The sequence below is a fragment of the Cuculus canorus genome, chromosome 9, assembly GCF_017976375.1.
Source record: "Cuculus canorus isolate bCucCan1 chromosome 9, bCucCan1.pri, whole genome shotgun sequence".
Classification (NCBI taxonomy): Eukaryota; Metazoa; Chordata; class Aves; order Cuculiformes; family Cuculidae; genus Cuculus; species Cuculus canorus.
The window spans coordinates 21100634-21122371 of NC_071409.1; the positions used below are offsets into that span (position 1 = coordinate 21100634).

Here is a 21738-nt window from a genome sequence, read left to right on the forward strand (position 1 = left end):
TAATTAAATGGAGAAAGAGCTGAGCAGGAAGATGGAAATCTGGGGGCAGGACTACCCAGTGCTGATGGCAGATCACGTAGCTGCAGCAGGCGTCCGGCAGCTGCTGCTGGAGCTACGGACAAGAGTCTTTCTAGGTCTTCTGGCAAATTTGTTTACCAGTGCGTGATGGAGAGTGAGTTGTTATTGAAGTACTAGGAGTGGAAGCCAGAATTATTTTTTTCCCCCCAGAGGAAGGAGTCTGAGAGGGGTAGAAGAAAAAGAGCATCTGCAGGGTGAAAGTATTTCGATTACCTGTGGCTGAGAATGAAGGTTGCTCTTTGGGCTGCACAATGTAGACAAGGCAGATTTTGTCCACCAATTCAGCAGAGATTGATGGGAGCTTCATGTAAGGGAAGACTGATCCAGTTTGGCATTCCAGGGTAAAAATTCCAATTTCCAGTGGCTTTTCTTTGAATCCGTTCTTAAATTAGGTAGTGGTCTTTCCTCAAGCCATAGTGTGAATTATGATGCTGTATGTGACCAAGCAATACAGGTGTTTTAAAATTATATGCTTGCTACTAATTAATAATGAAAAAGAAATATAGAAAATTCACAAATGAAAATGAATTCAAAGGTGTGCAACAGAAATTAGGTGAGGAATTAAATATCCTACTAATAGACTGAATAAACTACAAAGAAATGAATGAATAGGCAGCTACACAATTGAACTCAGTTAATAATAATTATGTATAACTCCAGTTGTAGTGTACCATATTTAGAGGCCTCTTCTGCTCCTTCTCTCCTACTCCAGTGGAGTTATTCCTGCTGTAAGAAAAATTTACTTCCATCAAAGGAGTGGAGTTATACCAGGTGATGGGATCCAAGGTGTGTTTATAGGGAAAGTCGTAAGGTAGAAATAATTCAGACTGCAGGGAAGAATTACCAGAGTGAAATATTGAGAGGTGTATGAAATAATCTCCTTAGGGAGTGATGGCAGCAGCATCTCCTGGAGCATTTGCGAGTGGCCTAGCAAAACATTAGAGGACGTGTTAGTGTGGTAGGAGGGAGGGTGTTCTGCCTCCCGGCTGGGGTGAGCCTGATACTCAAAAGATTTGGGTCTGTAGGAATTCAGCCTTTGGAGCTTTTTAATTTTTTTTCCTTTAATCATGTGCTGTGCTGTCTCCTCTTCCTACAAACTGATGGTAAACCTACGTGTGTGCATGGGACCTCACTTAGCCATATTCCTGTTTCCACAGCCTGGAGAAGCACATGCTGTCACACAGTGAGGAGAGGGAGTACAAGTGCGACCAGTGCCCCAAAGCTTTTAACTGGAAGTCCAACTTGATACGTCACCAAATGTCACACGACAGTGGGAAGCACTATGAATGTGAAAACTGTGCCAAGGTACAGTGAATTTGTAGGCTGCCTGCCGCTTCTCGTGCCACTGGATGCGTGAGAGCATGGAAGTGGGGTTGCCTAGGGCTGGGATGCAGAGGGGTATAAGGTTTCTGCCATGCACAATGGTTTCTCGAGGTTTTACACTTCTACTTTATAAATATGTTATTTTTCTACCCTCTTCAATTTGGAAGTGGCTATGGGGCCTGAACCGAGTGCCGATGCAGGATGCTGAGCATCTCTGAGCTCAGAGCTCAGCACCTTGTGAGAAATTCTGGGCTGTAAGAGGACCATTAAGGGGCAAGGAACCCTGAGAAAATGCAAGGTGGATGGGTGCCCAGGCTGTGTGCCAACCATTGGGACCAGGAACTTCAGGACACTACTGCAATATAAATAATAATAATAATAAAAAAAAAGCAATAGACCCCAGCTGTGTTAAATGAGTACAACTATCTCACCTCCAGAGCATCTCTGTTACTTCCCAACACTGGGTTTGCTGTGCAGATTATTTGTATAGGATGTGGTGCTCTATATTGTTTTTTACCAGATTCCCAAAGCTTAGGCCTTTTGTATGAGTACTTAATAATTTTCAAGTAGATTTACTGCAATAATGCGAATTTTATATTGAGCTTTCATTCATAAGATGCAGCCGAGCCCTGGGTGCTAGCACTATGTTGTGTACAGGATCTGCCACACACTCAATTGTCAGTATAAAGTATTTCTGTTGCAGTAATGCTTAGAGGTTTCAAGCAGCCACATTTTGACTCATTTTCTGTGAAGTTCCTGGCCTCAAAAGCACAATTTCTAATGGCAGGGGCAAGTGCATTTGCTGCAGCCGCTGCAAAAGTTTCAACAGATCCACCACATCCTTGGCTGTACCTGGGAAACTGAGGTGCCTTCTTAAAGGCACAACTCCCGTCAATTCCCATTAGTGAGGCTGCGATGTGGCCATGGTTTTTGATCTCAAGTACTCCCAAATAGCTCTAAGGTTTGAATTTTAAAAGACTCTTGTAATAACTGGCTTCTTCTGCAGTTAAGTTTCTTGGTTAATCAGTACTCATTTCCTAGCAGGTTTTCACGGACCCCAGCAACCTTCAGAGGCATATTCGTTCCCAGCATGTTGGGGCTCGTGCTCACGCTTGTCCAGAGTGTGGCAAAACCTTTGCTACTTCTTCAGGCCTCAAACAGCATAAACACATCCACAGCAGTGTCAAACCTTTTATATGTAAGTCTTTCATCTAAACGTCTTTGGTTAAGTATTATTTCTGTTGTCAAAAAGCAGCGTAATCTGGAAGCAGGAGGTTGTGTTATGCTCCCTTTGAATTTTGTGCTGGCTTCATGGGGGCTGTGAGTTATTAAATGTGCACTGGCTAATTTACAGTCTAAAGCATTATTTTCATATGATTTTCCTTTTCAGGCTGACATTGTGTGCTGTATAAATGTACCTGTTGTCCTTGGGATATTTTTCCATGCACAGATATGAAGAGCAAGTGGGGAGTGAGATTTAGCCAGAAGAAGCTGTGCCAGGCTTGGTGACTGCAGCCTTATTGCTTTCAAACACACCAAGCTGACTGCTTTCCTTCCTGCTCCTCTGCACCAGCACCGCCCCACCTCGCACTGCTCCCTGTGCTGGATCCGTCCCTGCTGCACAGGGCAGGGGTGGTGCTGGTGCAGGACAGGAGAGGGCAGTGCCAGGGTAGGCAGGAGATGGTGGCAGCAGCTGCTGCCATGGTTGGGATATGATGGGAATTAGGGAGAGCCAGCAGCACCTGCAAGGCTACTTTGCTTTAGGGGTTAATTTTGGGCAACAGAGTCTCCACAGAAGATGCCGTGACTTTTACTGCTGTTGGAAAATAGACCTTAGAGGCAGTGAATTTCAGTTGCCCTCCTTGAGGCTCCCTTGCATGCCCCTAGTTGAAGTATTGAGTTGAGCTATTAGCTCTTTGTCAACAGCTGCTCCAGCAATAAAGTTTGCCTCATATGTGGACCTGACTCTGTCCTGGGTTATAGTTGGATCCTCCAAGTCTCACGTGTTGTGCTTACGGCTGAGCCAGATCCTGCCAGAAGATGGAAACAGTGCATGGTAATATTGCAGCTTGCTTTATCTCCCTTTCACCAGGGAAGCGCAGGAAGAAAATATTTGAGAACATAGTTCTTGGTAGTACTAATTTCCATCACAATCTTTTCAGGCAGCTGCTGTGGCTTTATAAGCACTTTGTTCTTTGTTACCAACTCCTCTACTTGTCCTCTAAGCTTCATAATCTTTTGCTGCTCTCGACAATAATTTACCGAAATATCAACTCCACGCCCAGACAAAATGGCAGCTACAAGCTAAGATAATTCCTCGAGGGGAGGAGTATTAGCTTAAAAGACTCATTTGTGGGAAGTCTGTATATCTGGGTTAGAGAATACTTTTGATTTACGTTTCTTCAATGACAGTATGTAAAATAAGGTTCAAGAATAAATATCACTAATAATTTTTAAACCTGATTACAAGTGAATTAATTGCATTTAAAGGTTATAAATCTTTAATTGCACTTAAAGATTATAAATATATTAGAAAACAGTACCTTTTGGCCAGGTAGGGAGTCTTCAGACAGTCCAATTGCAGTCAATGCCCTATGTAAAAATCTGTAAGTAGTATCTCTCTTAAATGAAATAACATCTCAAATGCTTTTTGTTGCTGTTTATTCTGATAAATCAAAAAGCCAACCAGTATTCTTCATACACACAGTACATGGGATGAAAACCCATTGAACGATCTATGAATAACAGCCATGTAATTGCAGAACAAAAGGGTTTGGAGACCACATGTTTGGTAGGCTTTGCTGAGTGATGGGCGGGAGGTACGGTCACCTAAAGGAGATATCTGTTTTCCACCAGAAGGCCCACACACCATGATTTACTTGTACCAGTCTGTTTATGGCAACTGTCTCTTATTACAGTACACCGCCCAAGCTTAGTGAAAACTCACCAACACTAAGGTAATTACTCATTGCCTTTGCAAAATCTCCAGCCTCTCCAAATAGAAACCACATGCCATAATAGACTGAACATATTCAAAATAGTACTTACAGTAATTTTTTTAATATGCAAACTTAACTACTGGCTAATTAGGGGTCCAGAGACAATCACAGTACAGAGTTTGAGGAGGTATGAGATGAATTTTTGCAGTTTGGGAGCTGGATTGGGAATTTGTGCTAAACCTGATGTCTACAGAGCAATAAAAGCTGCAAGGAGGGAAGCTTCCCTTACAAGTTAGCTGTTGAAAAGTATGGCACTGAGATTTAAAGGGTGTAATAAGGTGTAATAGGAGAAATCAAACCCAGCCGCTCTTGCTTTGATACATGGAAGCAATTAAAGTTGATAACTGTCCCCCATCTATTAAAGCTTAAGCAGAGATTTAGTTGGATATAGAAGTCAAATGATGAAAAAGAAGGTAGGTCTTACAACATGAACTTATCTGAGGAGTCCTGGCTCCTGGGAATACCCAGGAAGGTGGCACAATAGATGTACACAAATTGTCTTCTCTGAAACCAACACGGTGTTGGGTGTGCACTTCACTGATGCTGTGTTACACCCAGGCTTCAGACAATGCTCCCCAAGAGTAAAACTACTCTGGGGACTAAGGGCTTCGGACTTGGGCACAGAATTTCTTTGCCAGACTTGGGATCCCATGGAGTGAACAGACTCCTGTTAAGTGCAAGGGGCAACTTAAACAAGCAGCACCTCATTAAATACTTTTAAATAGTTTTTGTGATCAGAAAGGTAAAGTACTCAGTACAACCATTAATTGTTTGATTGAGATTATAATAATAAATATTTACTTATTTTAATGATATTGCCGTTATTGGTTTAACTTCATTTTGTAACATAGATAAAATATATTTAGTCAAATGATTAATTTGCATCTCCCTTAACAGTTTGTAAGGATATATCTCAATTGTAAGTGTGTGGTTTTGCTTTTCTTCAGAGTAGAATATTTCTCGGTTCTGTTGACTTTTGAATATACTAATGGAGAATAATATTGTAATAATGTATTGATATTCCTTAAGGGAGAACTTCTCAAACTTTAGGAAGACCAAATCTGTGCCGATAGACCCCTTTCACCTGCTCGCCACTCTAGCCTACCTGAGGAAAGCATTATCTTTAATACAGTCATATAAATAAGAAGCAGGCCATCAGCACAGCCTGGTAGAAGATCAAAAGTTCACGAAAGGTGTTTTGTTTTTAATTATACAGTAGACTAGCCTTGTAAATGTTTTCTGGAAAAATATATATGGTATGGTCTGATGCTCTGCTGCTGTACATTAGGCAGAACTCTGGCAGCGTTGCTAGTTATCCTGCTTTACACAAGGAGAGGAGCTGGCCCACAATATCCCGGACAGCTTAAGCAGACCTATGGATACATCACTCAAATTGTAACATTTTGATCAGCTTAATTTTGGTTTCTGTAATCAACGTGATGAGAGCAGGGGTAGGTTTTTGTGTAAGGCCTTAACAGTGATGATAAGGGGCCTGATTCTGTACCCTGAAGTAAGGAGGTACTTTTGTTTGTGAGAGCAGAAACCTTATGCCTGCATTTAGGCCTAAAATAGGAGTAAATAGCAGAATAAACAGAGCTGCAACAAATAAACAACAAATAGTTCTACATTAAGTAAAAAGTAGTTCTGTGGTAAATAGGCAAATAAAATATTTTCAGAAAAAAAGAAGCAGAAAGTACTTATCCAGAGAAAACCAAACGTTTTCGAAGAACTAGAATAAGTTTTCTCTTTTCCTCTCTGCTCTTCTCCTGCCCTCTTTTTCTCTTCATTGTCTCTCCTTTTCCTTTCTCATAAACATTTTTACTTCTTTTTTTTTTTTTTAAATTTTATTTTTTATTTTCTCTCTTTTCTTTCTTGCCTTTCCTTGTGAATGAAGATTACCAGCAGGAACAGTAACTGATACACAGCAACAAACATTCTTCCTGAATTACCGCATTGCAAATTTCCTGTGCTTGGGCCTAATTCTGCACTCTTTACCCCATGAATTGTCCCAGGGATGTCAGTGGGACGGGAACAGGGGTGGATCAGTCAGGATCAGGCCCTGGAACAATAGGAGCATTGTTGCTGAGATATGAAGCAGCCTGCTGAAGAGGTAAACAGTTAAGAGATGACAACAAGTGGTCAAGTTTCTCAAGGGCAGATATTCAGAGGAGCAGGAAGGTTAGCGCAGGCCCCGGTGCGAGTGGAAGTTAGAGGACGTGATTGCAGTTCATGGGAACCAAGAGTGCAGGATGGGATACATTCAATTCAGTTTCCTTTGCAGGCTTAAAATAGAGCCATTGTAAATTATGTCAGTCTGTCTCAAATCATGAAAATGATTGTTAAAAAGGCCTCAGAATACACAATGTGTATTGTTGTGTGGCTTTGATGTGTGAAAGATGAGAGCTTATGATATAACACAAATTAAATAAAAATAAAGTGGCCACATGCTTTTTCCTGTCTAGAAAAAAAAATGGATTTATTACAGAGGGATAACGCTGCTTACTGATAATGCTGTTGCCTTGTTTTTAAACAAGACTGGAGCTGATACTGTTAGAAACGAGCTAGTGTAGAGGTACGGACAAATTTTAGCATGATGAAGAGCACAAGACATAGTGCAGCCTTGGGACTTGCCCAGTGCCCCTGCTCATCCAAAGGATGCCAAAAGGGGACATAAAGAGACACTGGGGAGTTGAGCATTATACTCTTCCAAACCACATTTTAAGACCTATAACTTGGTTGTGGCCCCAGTTTGCTCCCTAAGGTTTGCAGCAGCCAGAAAATCAGGGATCTGCAAAATCCCATTCACTTGAACGACATGATTTACTCTTTATAGTGTCTCATTCTGCACCACTGGGACCACTTTGAGCACCTGCTACTAAAAATGGTCGCTGGAAGCTGTGCTTGGATGTGCCAAGTGTTGCAAGCTAGATCTGCCCTCTGTGGGAGAAGCTGTTTTGAGCATCAGATGTGCAAATAAATACAGCCACATTATTAAAGGAAATTGTTGTTGAAATCTAGTGTATTTTTTCATGTGCAAGACACAAATAGGCAATATTAAGTCTAGTAAAGATATTAAGAAATGGGATTTAGAGTTACAGCATCCCAGGAACCTTTAGAGACTTTATGCATTGTTGAATAGAAATGCTTTGGACATATGAGGTGCCATATGAGGTTACTCAGACTCTAGCTTGGACTTTCATGGCATTGAATTCTTAATTGTAAGAGCAAAAAAATTATTGTTTGTTATTAAGGTTATGCACTCGGAAATACCTGGTTGTCTACTTCTTTCCCTGTGTGATCTTGCAGACTGAAAGCTCTGTGAGGCAGCTCTGTCTATCTCTTGTACAGTCCTGAAAGTATTTGTTTAAATGACTAACTTTCCACGTGTGAATAGTAACGTAAATGGATGTTCTTTGAATACATAAGTGCTCACTCGTGCAGAAGCACTGCGGGGTAATGCAATGTTACAGCACCGAGCTGTGGCTCTTGGCAGGGCTCTGGGTGCTAATGCCTGTACCGAACATGCAACGTTGTGCAATGCAAAAAGCAAACAAGGAAACTTTGTCTTTTAGTGATTTCAGACTTTTTCTTGTTTGTTGGAGCGGGTTTTGGTGCTGTCTTGAGACATTTGTCTGCTTGGATGCCTTGCTTTGGAAGAATACAATAGATTTTTGTACATTTGTGCACCCAGACTTCTCCTTACAGCTCCTAATTGACATTTGGCGGGTAAAAAAATGGTGTTATTTGAAAAATTTTGAGGGTGGGGGCAATTATGACAAAGCCTGAGATATGTTGTTGTTGTTGTTTACATACAGGTGAGGTCTGCCATAAATCCTATACTCAGTTTTCAAACCTTTGTCGTCATAAGCGCATGCATGCTGATTGCAGAACCCAAATCAAGTGCAAAGACTGTGGACAAATGTTCAGCACTACGTCTTCCTTAAATAAACACAGGAGATTTTGTGAGGGCAAGAACCATTTTGCAGCAGGAGGATTTTTTGGCCAAGGCATTTCACTTCCTGGAACCCCAGCTATGGATAAAACGTCCATGGTTAATATGAATCATGCAAATCCGGGCCTTGCTGACTATTTTGGAGCCAATAGGCATCCTGCTGGTCTTACCTTTCCAACAGCTCCTGGATTTTCTTTTAGCTTCCCTGGTCTGTTTCCTTCAGGCTTGTACCACAGGCCACCTTTGCTACCTACTAGTTCTCCTGTTAAAGGACTACCGAGCACAGATCAGACAAACAAAAGTCAAAGTCCCCTCATGACAAATCCTCAGATACTGCCAGCCACCCAGGATATTTTGAAGGCACTAAATAAGCAACCATCAGTAGGGGAGAATAAGCCAGTGGAGCTTCAACCAGAGAGGTCCTCTGAAGAGAGGCCGCATGAGAAACTCAGTGACCAGTCAGAGAGTAGTGACCTTGACCTTGACGATGTCAGTACCCCCAGTGGCAGTGACCTGGAAACCACCTCGGGCTCTGATCTGGAAAGTGACATTGAAAGTGAGAAAGAGAAATTTAAAGAAAATGGTAAAATATTCAAAGACAAAGTAAGCTCTCTGCAGAGCCTGGCTTCAATAAATAATAAGAAAGACCACAGCAATCATTCCATTTTCTCACCATCCTTAGAGGAGCAGACTGCGGTGTCAGGAGCGGTGAATGATTCTATAAAGGCTATTGCTTCTATTGCTGAAAAGTACTTTGGTTCAACAGGACTTGTGGGGCTGCAAGACAAAAAAGTCGGAGCCTTACCTTACCCTTCCATGTTTCCCCTCCCATTTTTTCCAGCATTCTCTCAATCAATGTATCCATTTCCTGATAGAGACTTGAGACCGTTACCCTTGAAAGTGGAGCCCCAATCACCCAGTGAAATAAAGAAGATACCTAAGGGAAGCTCTGAGTCTCCCTTTGACCTCACCATAAAGCGTAAGGAGGAGAAGCCACTTACCCCCATACCCTCAAAGCCAGCAGCCCCCTCTGCAGCAAGCCAAGACCAGCCTCTAGATCTCAGCATGGGCAGCAGAAGTCGAGCCAGCAGCACAAAACAAGCCGAGCCTCGGAAAAACCACGTCTTTGGAGAAAAGAAAGGTGACCTCGAGCAAAGGAAAGCTTCAGAGTCCTCCTTGCAGCACGCCAGGCCCACCCCATTCTTTATGGATCCCATTTACAGGTAATGGACTATTTGCTGCCTTTTGGCATCCTTTGGGACAGGCAGTTGGGTCTGCTTGGGGCCACCTGCCCGCAGATGCAGGACGACCCTGTTCCCATCCCACTATCCCTGGAGGTGTCTGAGCTGCTCAGAGCAAACCCTGGGGCCGGTGATGCTGCAATTAGCAAGTCTTCATCACTGCCCTCCTTGCAGTGAGTCAGTTTAACCTGCACAGCTTGACATGCAGAAGCTGAATGTATTCTCTTACCCAGAAACTAATGGGATCGGTATTGACTGTTTGTTTATTCACTGTGCATTTGACATCATAGGTTTGCCCTAAATTCCTTTTCTTCCGAAATGCTACCCACTTGCCTTGACTTCCCTCTGCCTCTTGTCTTCCCCTGAAAATTCGGGAGCATCTCACCAGAGTGCCTTTTTAGTTCCGAATTAAGTAGAAGTATCTCATAAATGAAACAAACAAGCAAATTACCCTAAGGTGTATAAAAAGTTTGGAAATTGTGATTTCTGCCTTTTTTTTTGCACTGATTTGAGCAACAGGTTGATTTATCTGGGCGTTTTATTAATATAATTGAGGGTGAAGTGTCCTTGTACAAAGCCTAACCAATGGACTAGTTAATCTGATCTGCCCTATGAAATCAGTGGGACCCTTGTCATTCTCTTCAGTGTGTGCACAAGCAGACACTGGCCATGAGGTGAAGTTTTAAAAACCAGTGGTAAAATCCTGAGCCCTTGATGTTTCCCAGTAGTGCTGAGATGGATCTCACTGGCATCTGGGTTTCACCTGTGTCCTGTGCATGTCAGCCCCTTTTTGCCCTTTGCCTTCCTGCTTGTGTATCTATAACCAGTCAAAGTCATGCATCTAAATTAGTTTAGAGAAATATTAGCCATAAAAATATTTTTCTGTCTTATAAATGACTGACTTTACAGCCTATTGTTAAAAAAAAAAAAAAAGTTACTGCCATGTAAATGATTTTAATTTATTACTTTATCTAAAAAAGAAATGCTGTGGGCAAAGCTTCTGGAAAATGCTCTTGCATACGACAACAGGTATGCATTATGAAGAAACAGGATATGATAACTATTTACCGAGATGGTTTTATTCATGCTAGATTGATATCTGTATTAGACCATAGGTTTTCTTGGCATCATATTAATTTTAAATGCCTGAAGCAGTGGAAATAATGATCCATGGTTTATGGTCCTGCATTACAAAGTAATGAAATCTGTACAAATTCTGGCAGTGTAACATGAGACCATCTGTTACTGAGTTTTCCTTTGCTGTCAGTTACACCTACGTATGGACAACAGGATTTGTCCCATAAACTGTATACATCAGTAAGAAAAAAAGCAAAACCCTCATGAATTAGAATTCAGAAGCAAAACTGCTTCTGAATTATTCTTGCAGCATTTCTCTGTCTAAATGCCCACGAGTTGATCACAACCTTTGCTGCTGGCATATCAGCTTCAGTGCATGCCTAGAAGCCTGCCTTTCTCGCACTGATGTGCACGGCCGTGCTCAAGGAAAGGTTTCCAGGATGCTGGCCGCGATGTCTTGCATGGGCAGACGAGAAGGGACCCATTGATCAAGGCTCCTGTTGCCTTAAATTCCTCTTCTCTGAGTGGAGAGCACTCTCGGTTGCCTCATTTCTTCATAAAAGTGCTCAGTAGTTAGTCATTGGTTCCTACTATAATTGTTACCAGTCCTTTGAAATGGGATTATTTCCTGGGTAAATGGTATAATCTCCCTTTAATGGCGATTCACTGCCCTCACCCGCTATAGTGCGTTGCATGCGGGAACCGAGAGTTGACTGTACTTCCTTATCTGTTACCGTTATCTCTGAGAAACAAATTACATGATGTATACTTGACTATTTTAAACATGAGTAGCTGTATAATTATTAATATCTGAGACTGATTCATCACAAGCAAATCTAATTTTAACATTTACAGAGTAGAAAAAAGAAAGTTAACTGACCCACTGGAAGCTTTAAAAGAGAAATACTTGAGACCTTCCCCGGGATTCTTGTTTCATCCACAAGTAAGTATTTTGGGAATTTTGATGTTGTAAACAAGCCTGTTGATGCTTCAAAGCAGGTGCAGAGAAATGAATGCAGTCTTAGTAATTTTTGGATTTCCTAAAACAAAAAGTTTTTGCTGTACCATTGTGGTGTAAAAGCATAAGCATTGTTCTGAGCTTCTTGATGTTTTGCAGATGAAACAACATGTTTTGATTATAGAGGAAGCCAGATTCAAACTGCATGTACATTTTAGAAGCGTGTTCCTCCAAAACCGTAGTGCAGCTACCAACTCTTGCACTACCTATGCCTTCTTTAGCACTCTTCTGTGCTCTGGGTTGTTGCGGTGGAGCCAGTATTGATGACAAGAAGGCATTGTAGATTCAAAGTAGGACCGGTGCGGCTTAGCATCCCAGTTGTCAATATTTAAGGACTCCCAGAAAAGAGATAAAATCTTTCACCCAATGCTTTCAAGTCTCATGATGCAAATGCTCCATCTCTTTTAGGTAGGAATTGTAGGCTGTAGTGTGTGCAGTGACTTGTAGGATCCTTGCTTCTCCATGCATGAGGATGTGCTACGAGAGGGCTGCTGTCTCATTCGCGTCCTGTAATCACGCTGCGTACTTGCTGAATAACAAAAATTTAACAAGGTGTCCCTGAAACAGTGTAAAAACTTCAATGTGTATAAAGTAGAGAAAGAGGACCTGTGTGCGAATTATATGTTGCTTTTCTTTAACAGCACTGCACCCTCATTTTCTCCTCATCCTCCTTCCTCAAGGAGATTTTGCTAAAAATTTGGGTTAAAAATTATACCTGAAATAAATGCTCTTGTGGTATTTGCAAATTTGAACCCTTTGCTGAGTACGGGCTGTTTCATCCTAGTAATGATACCCCATACATCTTGAATTTTAAGCATGCAATCAAGAGCTACTGTCTCTGGTTCATCTTTCTCTGATTCCTGGGCAAACCATAAAATAATCTGCTGCAGCTTAGGGGTTGGGTTTCTTTTTTTTTCAATGAAGGCAACAGTTGTTATGTCCTAAGTGGTATTGAATATATTCTGAAATGTGGGACTTCTGGAGAACTGGGAAGAGCAACTGATGGCATATATAGTTGCAGATGCACAAACATAATGCTATTGTACGCGTGACAGAGTGCAGAAAAACACCACATCTCAGTTCTGATGCCTAAAGGAAGTGGTGTACATGTTTTAATAGCTACTCAGCACCTCTTGCTGAGTTACCTTGTTTGCCCAAGTTGCAAAGCAATGAGTGAAAATTCCAATTTCATAGCACATAGTACTAATGCACAAAGATGCAAACAGGAGCACAATCTTTGTGTCCCCTGGTGTGAAATCAGGCTGGTTCCTCTCCATCGAGTGAGTGATTCTGTTAGAGCAACTAAGCATCTGTAACTACTAGTAAATTATTTTTATGAGGGCATTTTAGGTACTTTATCGATAGAAGAAACACTATTATTTTGCTTAGACCTAGCTAGCTTTTCAGAAGATGTAAATCAATGTTGTTTAGTGAAGTTGGAATCGAGGAGCTCTGAAGGTTTTGCAGTGGTTGGTCTGTTGAGGGTGGTAGGTAGTGTGGTGGGTGTGAAAGGAGGCGGTTTGGGTAGAATGCACCATGATGAGTTTGGCTGTGTTGGGTGGGGAAGGAGTTGGATACTTTTCTGCATAGTGTCCTATGACTTTGAATTAGGTGAGGAGGTGGAGTAAAGTTAATAGTTAGCTGAGGATGATGTAGGCATGCAGTTGAAATGGAGACATTGGACGTTTTGCCATTAGTGGGTAGGATGTTGGGATTTCACCCTTTGTGCTTATTCACAGAGGATTGGTTAACCGAGGAAGGTCGCAGTATGGTCACCAAATGCATCAGTGTGAGCAGGAGGTGTCAGATGCCACCTCCCTACCATGGTACCAGCTGAGATCCAGCACCCTCTGGCAGGAGGGAGGGCTACTTGTGCACCCATGTTGCTGAACACATGCATGGGAAGGCACAAATATGCTCATTACAGCGTTTTGCCCGTTCCTCCACATTTATCATTGTGCAAGAGAAAAAAAAATCAATGGTAAAGACTGGCTTTTGTTTTATCGCTTACCTGGCTGCTAAGGATAACGTCTTTAACTTGGTGTGAGATGGATGGGTACAAAGGTTATGAGTGTAACGTACACTCTTTAATACATTGTAAAAAAACATAAACCACCATCACACATCCTGTCAAAAGAGTTAATGCCAGAATCTGCTTGCTTGCTGACTTTAATAGAAAGGAGTCTCCTGTTTGTAAAGGCAGAAATTGGCTTAGTATTTATAGAGGACTGGGGAACGGCTTGCAGAAAAGCTGTTTTTCCTTTATAGTCCTGTTCACCCCTGTAAAAGTACAGGTGTGGAGTGCACTGCAAGTTTTCGTTTTCTGCTGGCAGGATTTAGCTATGTAAAATATGAACAAAATTATTGTTTTATGTCCTACAAATTTGTGTTTCTGTTAGTGAATTTATTTCTGAAATGCCATCTGATGAAATGAGAATTTATTTTTTTTAGCTGGATAAAACACCTACTAGCAGTTGGATCTTTAAATTAGGTTTCTGAAGTAGAGATTAAAGATAGAAATGCTGCAGTCCTTGCCCTATCCCTGCCTAAACAAAAGTCGTCCCTGTGGCAGTGGCCCAAAAGCTATAAAAATTAGATCTTTTAATGGTGTTTCATAATAATTTGGTGTTATAAAAATTGCATTTTTAGGGAGAGAATACCCTGATGCAACAAATAATTCAGAGTAATATTTTAAGTAGTATCTTTAAATAAAATCTTAATTAGTAGATTGATTGTAATGAGGGCTCCAATGCAGGAATAATGTGTTGTTTTTGTTTCAATTTTGCTCCCAGTTCCAATTGCCTGATCAAAGAATTTGGGTAAGTTCATTGCTTATATTTTTGATTTAATCTTCGTGAAATAAATTGCCTAAGAAAAATACAATATGAAGGATAACTTACCATTCGATTACAGAGCATGCCATGCTTTCCTACAGTGTGTTGTAGCTGTAGGAGATAAATATCCTCTTATTTTCAAATTAGCTTTATTTTTACCTACCTAATCCTGCTGGTTTTGTTTAGTGAAGGCAATGGGAGCTTTACCTTAGTGAGGGTTTCAAAATGCAGTCTTTGTTTATACTTAACTGAAATTATTCCAAGCGTTTCCTTCAGAGGTTGCAGTGAAATTCTCAGGCTGCAATCTTGTTAGATTGCAATAGTTATAAATATTTAAGCTGCATTTGAGACATTAAAATACAGAGCTGCAGAAGACTTCGTGTTTCTGTCTCTCACTGACTGTAGTGAAAGTTAGTCACTTTAATAGCTTTTAAATTTTGAGCTTAATTACCCATTGCTGTGCTTAAAGCAGAAATAAAACACCCAGTTATTTGTCATGTTTGGGTCAAATTTGTCCTGTGTGTATACTTGCATCTTCCCCCGTGTGAGAACAGGAATTGTACTTTTAGTACTATGTGATAAATTTGAGCTTGCTCTTCTATTTTTATAAAATGTTATTTTTAATATGTCTAAATTGTTCATGGAATTAAAAAAGAGCCACAGCAACTGCTTCTGCAGATGCAACTCAAATAACAACGTGTTTTGCTCTTGCATTGCTGGCTCCTCAGCTGCAGCACTGAACCCATAAATCCTTGTCCCGGATTTTTTCCCAACCTTCGGGCTTTGGAGGGGAGAGCTGGAGCCAGCCAGTTGTGGCTCAAGTCCTGACTCACTCTCGCTCATCACTCGCTGTGAGACATGGACTAATTTCACAAGATGGAGCCAGATTTTCGCAAAATGAGGTCCAAGATCTTCATGTACTCTTTCCTACTTGCATCTCTAAATGGGGGTAGTGCAGGAGCCCTCAAAGGTGCTGCCACTGCAGACTGGCACTTAGCCCTGCTCTCCTCATGCTATCGATGGAATGCTTCAAAAGCAGCGAGGGACCTTTGCTTTGCATACACATGGCTCTTTATCCCATTTTCCTCCTGTGAAGTGATGCTTTATGCAGCTGCAAAAGATGCACTAGTGTTCAGAGATAAAAGGAGCTACGCAGGCACCAAAGGGCTCTTGAGAGCTCCCATAGACGCAGAAAGAGCACAACAGAGGGGAGGTAGGCTTAGATGCCAGACTTGGAAAGCACAAGAGGTGGTTCCCAAACACTTTGTTTGCGCTAGAGGGAATTCAGTGTTGCACGCAAAGGAGCCATAGTAGGGGTTGTGATTTGGCCAGGGTACCCTGAATCCCCTGCTCTCACAAAAGTGACTCTGCATATGTGGGAAGTCAAAAAACCTGGTGCAGTTTCTTTTCTTCTGTCTGCTTTCCTTGACATTGGCTTGGTCCTCAAATTTCCATCATCCTGTGCTTTTTTTGTGAGTGTATGTGTCCTGGCCATGCTAGTGATTTGAGCAGCTGCAGCAGAAGTAGGTATTCAAGGCATAAAGTGCCTGGAGCAGGATGCTGATTCATGGATGAATCTTCTTCTTCAGAGATTTGAATGTGTCACATGAGCCTTTATATCTCAATTCACAGTTGCATGTGCCATATATTTCAAGATTATTTCAGATTGTTTTTCATTTTGTTTGGCAGGAACCCTATAGTGCAAATCAATGGGCAACACCCTCTCTTGAGTGGATCATGATTTATTTAGTCTGTAGACTTCTCCATCCCCTTCTGGTCCCAATAAGAGGAGGTTGCTAAAAAGAGGTTCAGACTTCATGTGCAATAGCTTTATGTAGAATCATTGTAAATAATTAAATTAATTTCACAAATAAATGAAAAGAAATTTGGTGAGTGCATTGACAAAGCTTTTATTTTACTGGGCTTATTTTAGGATGCCATGCACTCTTAGATTAGCTAAATCCCCACCGCCTGCATTAATACAGATAGAGATATTCGGGAACTATATGGCAGATCAGCAGGAGTTTCTTGCTGCTACTTCATAAAGCTCAGCCATGTGTGATAGTTCTCTTGAACGTGAGTACAGCTCAGCCAAGTTCCATGTCTGTATGTCCAAATACATACAGTTTCAAGACAACAAATTCACAGGTCATAGACTTTAGAGAAAGCATTATAACTTGAACTGAGTAGGAAGAAATCCTGCGCTTTAGTAGTTGAGTTTTCAAGATTTCTCTAAATAACACTAGTAAAAATAGAAAGCAAACATTTGAACATTTTTTTTCCCATGAGTTACAGCCATAAAGTCAGTTGTTTTTGCGATAATAGCAGTGAAGGAGTCGCGTTTGTAAAACATGAGGTCATGTATTTCATGACATTTTCTGCTAGATTATTTCATATCATCAGGTTATTCTTAAAAAGCAGCAACAACAAACCTTTGCTTTATTTATGCCACTTTTTTCTTCTGTTGGTTAATAAATTTTAAGACAAATATTCAAGGCCCTTGCTGATGATATCTTGCCTGTTGAAATGTTTATAAATACTTGTTTTAGCCGATTATGGTAATGTCTGCATTTTTGAGTCGGAGCTGGGGAATTGTGACTGCATATTAGTTTGCGTCAGTAGGAGGTTAATAGCCTCTCAGGGAGCAGGAGGGAGGTGGGGGAAAGCTGCTTCCTTTTCCAGACATCTGGACGCAGATAGAATCAACAACTCTTATATATGTAAATCAAAAGTTACTGTTCTATATAAAATACTGTCATTCACTGATCTCAGATTAGGAGCAGACATAACTTGTCCATAAGGTAATAGCTGTATGTAAAATAAGTAATAAGATCTTCTCACTCTTCTACCTCCTCAAAGAGCTTTCTCCCTGGACTTGGCAATTACGCTAATCCCATCCTTGGGGTCAAGCGGTGCCTTCCTCACCATACCCTGTTCAGGGATATCCACAGCCCTTGAGTGCTCAGCTGGGGTGCAGACCTCTCCTGAAAGTGCTGCCTGGTGGCTTGTGCTGCATGCTTGCCTCTCTGGTGGTCCCCAGTGCCCATGCCCAGACAGACGAAGTGGCTACAAGCACCCACCTAACCTCCAAGGACAGATGCTATTGCTAACAGCTTGCTGCAGGAGTTTGGTGGATTGCTGACCAATAGCATCTCCATGGTCAGCACAGCTCCTTATGGAGGCAAGTCTTGCTTTGCAATCAGCCATAACGGTGTTTTGAAGGAGTGAGAGCTTCTTCAGTTGTGTTTCAGCTTAGAAGAGGGAGTTTCATTGTGGAAAAGGGAAAATCATGCCCTCAGTTAATAATTAGTCCCCAAAAAAACCCAAACCAAAGCATAAACCTTGGTAAAAAAGGCTAAGAACAAGTTAGTGGGTTTTGCAGTCGTTGAAGATCATCAGTGAGTCCACCTAGGGATGTCACTGGACTCTGAACTGTGCCATATGTCTGTAAATGGCATAGGAAGAAGGTTGACCAGGCAAAGAGCAGAGCTCGCAACTGTTTATTGAGAATAGCTAAATCCAAAAGCTGACTACGAAGATTTTGCATAAAATTCACAGAAAGCTGAGTCACCTGGGATTAAACCAGCAATAAAACTCAATGTCAGTGAGTACCTAGTAATACCAAGGGGACAGTGTGACTCTTGACTCATTTCAATCAGGAAAAAGATCTTGAAGTTGATAGTTTTATGAAAATATCATCTGAGCACTTACCAGAAAGGAATTGAAAACATCATTATGTTATACTGCCTTCAGGTCTTGAATACAGCTGAAGTCCTTCTCAAAAAGGATGTAGTAGAATTAGAAAAGACACAGAAAAGTGCAACAATGATGATCAGAGGTAGGGAACAGCTTCCATACAAAAAGAGACTAAGTAGATTTTGATTTTTTAAGCTTGGGTAAGAAATGCCTGCCGGAGCTGTGCCCCAGTTCTATGAGGTGGTGAATGGTGAGCAGAACCTGAATGAGAAATGGTTATTCATTAGTTTTTACTAAAAACGAGGGGCACTCAGCTGAATTGTCAGGCAAAAGGCTTAGACGGAACAAAAGCCAGTATCTTTTCATATGCACCTAATTAAATTGGTGAACTCTCCTTGACAAAAATATAAATGGATTCAAAAAGGGTTTAGCCAAATGAATGGGAACTGCAGCCACCAATGGCTGTTCACCCGGAATGGAGATGCAGCCTCCAATTAAGGCTCTTGCACCTCTCATTGCTGGTGCGTGACAGAAGACACTGGGGAGGAGGTCTGTCCCTTGCCCGCCCTCTTACGCGTCCCTTGGGGCCACTGCTTGAAACCAGGGTACTGGCTGCCAGAAAGCATGTGTTGCAGGTTTATAATTCCTGCTTGGTTTTGGTGCCTGAGTTAGTCCTTGGTGTGCCAAACCCTGGATTTCATATTACTCAGTTTATATTTTGCAAGTAGACCGATGAGCGGGGACTGTCTACCTGCACATAAAGTAATAGAGAGCTTGTGTGGGGCTGGTCTGGCAGGATTTCATGGGCTCTTAAGAAACCCGTGCTGTCCAGGTGCCTGTCTCGTGATAGGGAAGTACATCCTGAACTCACCGAGAACCACAACGCTCCATAACTTCTTAAAAAAACTGCCCCAGTTTTGGTTCTAGTGAGCCCTGTCTTCAGCAGATAGTAACTGCTATAATTTCACTGACAGCGATAAAGTGCCACCAACTTGTATCAGCCAGGACTCAGGGCTGAGCACTTCCCGTTGTTGCTGATGTATTTCTTGAAAAATATAAATCATACCAGGTAACTAACTACATAGATCAGTCTTTAAAAAAAAAATCCAATAACACAACAAACACAATAGCCATTCTTATGGTGAGTAACTTATTTTTGGAAAGCGAGTAATACTTTAAAATAATTGGAAGTGCTTGTGTTTCCTCTGAATGAGGGATTTAAGATTAGATGCTGATTTCATACCTATTTTGGAACTGATGTAATCCTGGAGGCAGCGTTAGAAGTGGCGCTGATCTGTATCACCATATATTACAGAAGAATCAGTCTCAATTTTTTCTCTGCAAAATCCTGGACATAAGAATTTAAAAATATAAGCATGACTAAGCCATTTTAAATGTAAAGGAGAAAGTAGCTGCCTTAAAATATTACTATAGGGGACCATGTACATGAGAAATGGTGATCCAAAAATGATTTAAAACCACTAGATAATGAAACTGACTTGAATATTAAATATACATAAATAAAGCATTTATTATAATTCTGAGTGCCCTTATTATTCTTCACCATAAATATGTGCTATTGTAACCCATGCACTGTCCTGTCACTGCTAATCAGCCTGAAGGCCAGAGGTCATTTTTCATTCAAACCATTTCTTTTCCGCTGTTACAAAATAGGTGGATGAATTCTTGCATGGAATAATTAGAAGGAATTAAAGTCGATGGAAAGGCTGTTGTAAAAGCTTTAAGAATCAATTTTGACTGAAGAAAAAGATGAAGTCGTATGAAAAATAAATATATGGTAATGTTGAGTTGTATGGGTTGATAATGACATCTTGGTGCTGAGAGAGAATTACCTCCTCTCCCAGCAGCATCATCATTACATATCTCACGCCTGTGATCAGTACATGTCAGAATCCTTCATATTGACAAATGTGCTGTCCACTTGCATCTGTGGAGAATGTTTTAGCAGCTGAGTGATTATGAATCAAACCCCAGAGCTTACAGCCCCTACTGCCTTGCAATGCTTTCACATTTGTTGCCTGACAAGTAAATGTATCTTGACTTTCCTCTGAGATTTTTTTTTTCTTTTTTTTTTGCACTGCGTTTGATGAAAGACATTTGGCAAATTGGCAGTGGTACCCTGTACATTGCAATTTGTACTCGGCATTAGGAATCTGAGCATGAAATGAGAGGGCAGGCTGCAGGCTAAAAGGATGGGGGGGGGCGGCGAGGGGAGCAAAGCCAACCCAAAGCCAGAGCTAACCGGCACGTGAATAGTCATTTCAGGAGACAAACGTGCAATTCTGCCCATTAAAGTAAAATTTAAAAAAAAAAAAAAAAAAGCAACAACAAAACCCAATGTGCAGTTTTTCCCATTAAAACAAAGTTTTAAAATCTCAACAATCTGAACAATGTCGTATGTATTTTGAAGAATGGCCTCAGTTGAGGAGCGTTCAGCATCTTGTCTTTCGTATGATTTCCTCCTTCATTACGTTGCACAGGGCTCATGCTGTAGTTTTTATGCTCTGTAGGTGAGATCTTGGGTTTCTTTCTTTTTTTCATTTGTTTGTGGATGGTTACCCTTACTTGTCAGTAGGCTCACCAGCAATCTCCAACTCTAAGTGACAAAGTTTGAGGTTTTGGACTAGGTTTTCATGGTCAGTTTCAGACATATGAAAGGAAACCATTCTCCAGGAGTTATTTAATCCCCATTCGCTGAAAATTACAGACAACTAACCAAGAGTGGAGACATCACAAAGTACATAGGGTTATATTAAAAGGTTGTAGAAAAATAGGTTAGGCAGTTAACAGGTAATGTAAACACACAGTACCAAACCCACTAAAGCCTCATTTCTTATGGATTTGTCTCGTGGTCTTTGACTGTGATGTGCAAGAAGACTGGACAGAATGGTTGGATGTGGCTGAGACATTGACAGAGCTGCTCTGGATCTGACTTGTTGCAGCCCTTGGTTGAGCTAGAGTGTTTATAACATTTCCTCTGCAATATTTGTCCTCTGCAAATCCTGTAAAAAAAAATTAACACCAAACAGTAAGAATTCAGTTATTGTTGGGCTCTCTATTTGTCTGTTGTTTTGATGAAAAATGGCCCATAGTTTTGGTAAATGGGCTGCATATGCTCATTGGCATGCACCTACAAAGCATCACTGCATAAACTGGAATTTTATAGAAGCTGAGGCTTAAAAATAAGAGGAAACAAATACTGGCTAATTTAGATTTTCTGTGGAAGCAGCTTTCCACTATAGCACTGAGGGCAAGGCGTTCTGCTATGTACTGGCCTTGTGGAGAAAAAGCACCCTGTTGTAGCACTTAGGGGCATTGTTCCAAGTGGGAAAACATTGTGGCCACCACCTTGCTTAATAGACCCCATCATTTTTGAGACTGCAACTCTACATTTGCTTCCCCCCTCCCAGCTTTTTGGTTTTTTTCTCTTGGCAGTGTATGGTCTTTGTATCTTGGGTTTCCAGTGAGGTCAGAAAGCTGAAGAAGTATTCACCATGAT

General features: G+C 41.2%; 1 protein-coding gene across 8 annotated transcripts in view; it reads left to right on the forward strand.

The window, feature by feature from the left end:
- Positions 1-21738, forward strand: part of MECOM (MDS1 and EVI1 complex locus) — a 344439-nt gene that overhangs the window by 311656 nt on the left and 11045 nt on the right. For 3 of the 8 annotated variants that reach the window (XM_054074319.1, XM_054074324.1, XM_054074325.1), the window contains 5 exons: positions 1236-1383; positions 2443-2599; positions 8216-9575; positions 11526-11613; positions 14481-14507. In XM_054074319.1, the coding sequence (XP_053930294.1) occupies positions 1236-1383; positions 2443-2599; positions 8216-9575; positions 11526-11613; positions 14481-14507 (1780 nt within the window). The remainder of the gene's footprint in view (positions 1-1235; positions 1384-2442; positions 2600-8215; positions 9576-11525; positions 11614-14480; positions 14508-21738) is intronic. The other 5 variants (XM_054074326.1, XM_054074321.1, XM_054074322.1 and 2 more) reach the window with 5 other exon arrangements.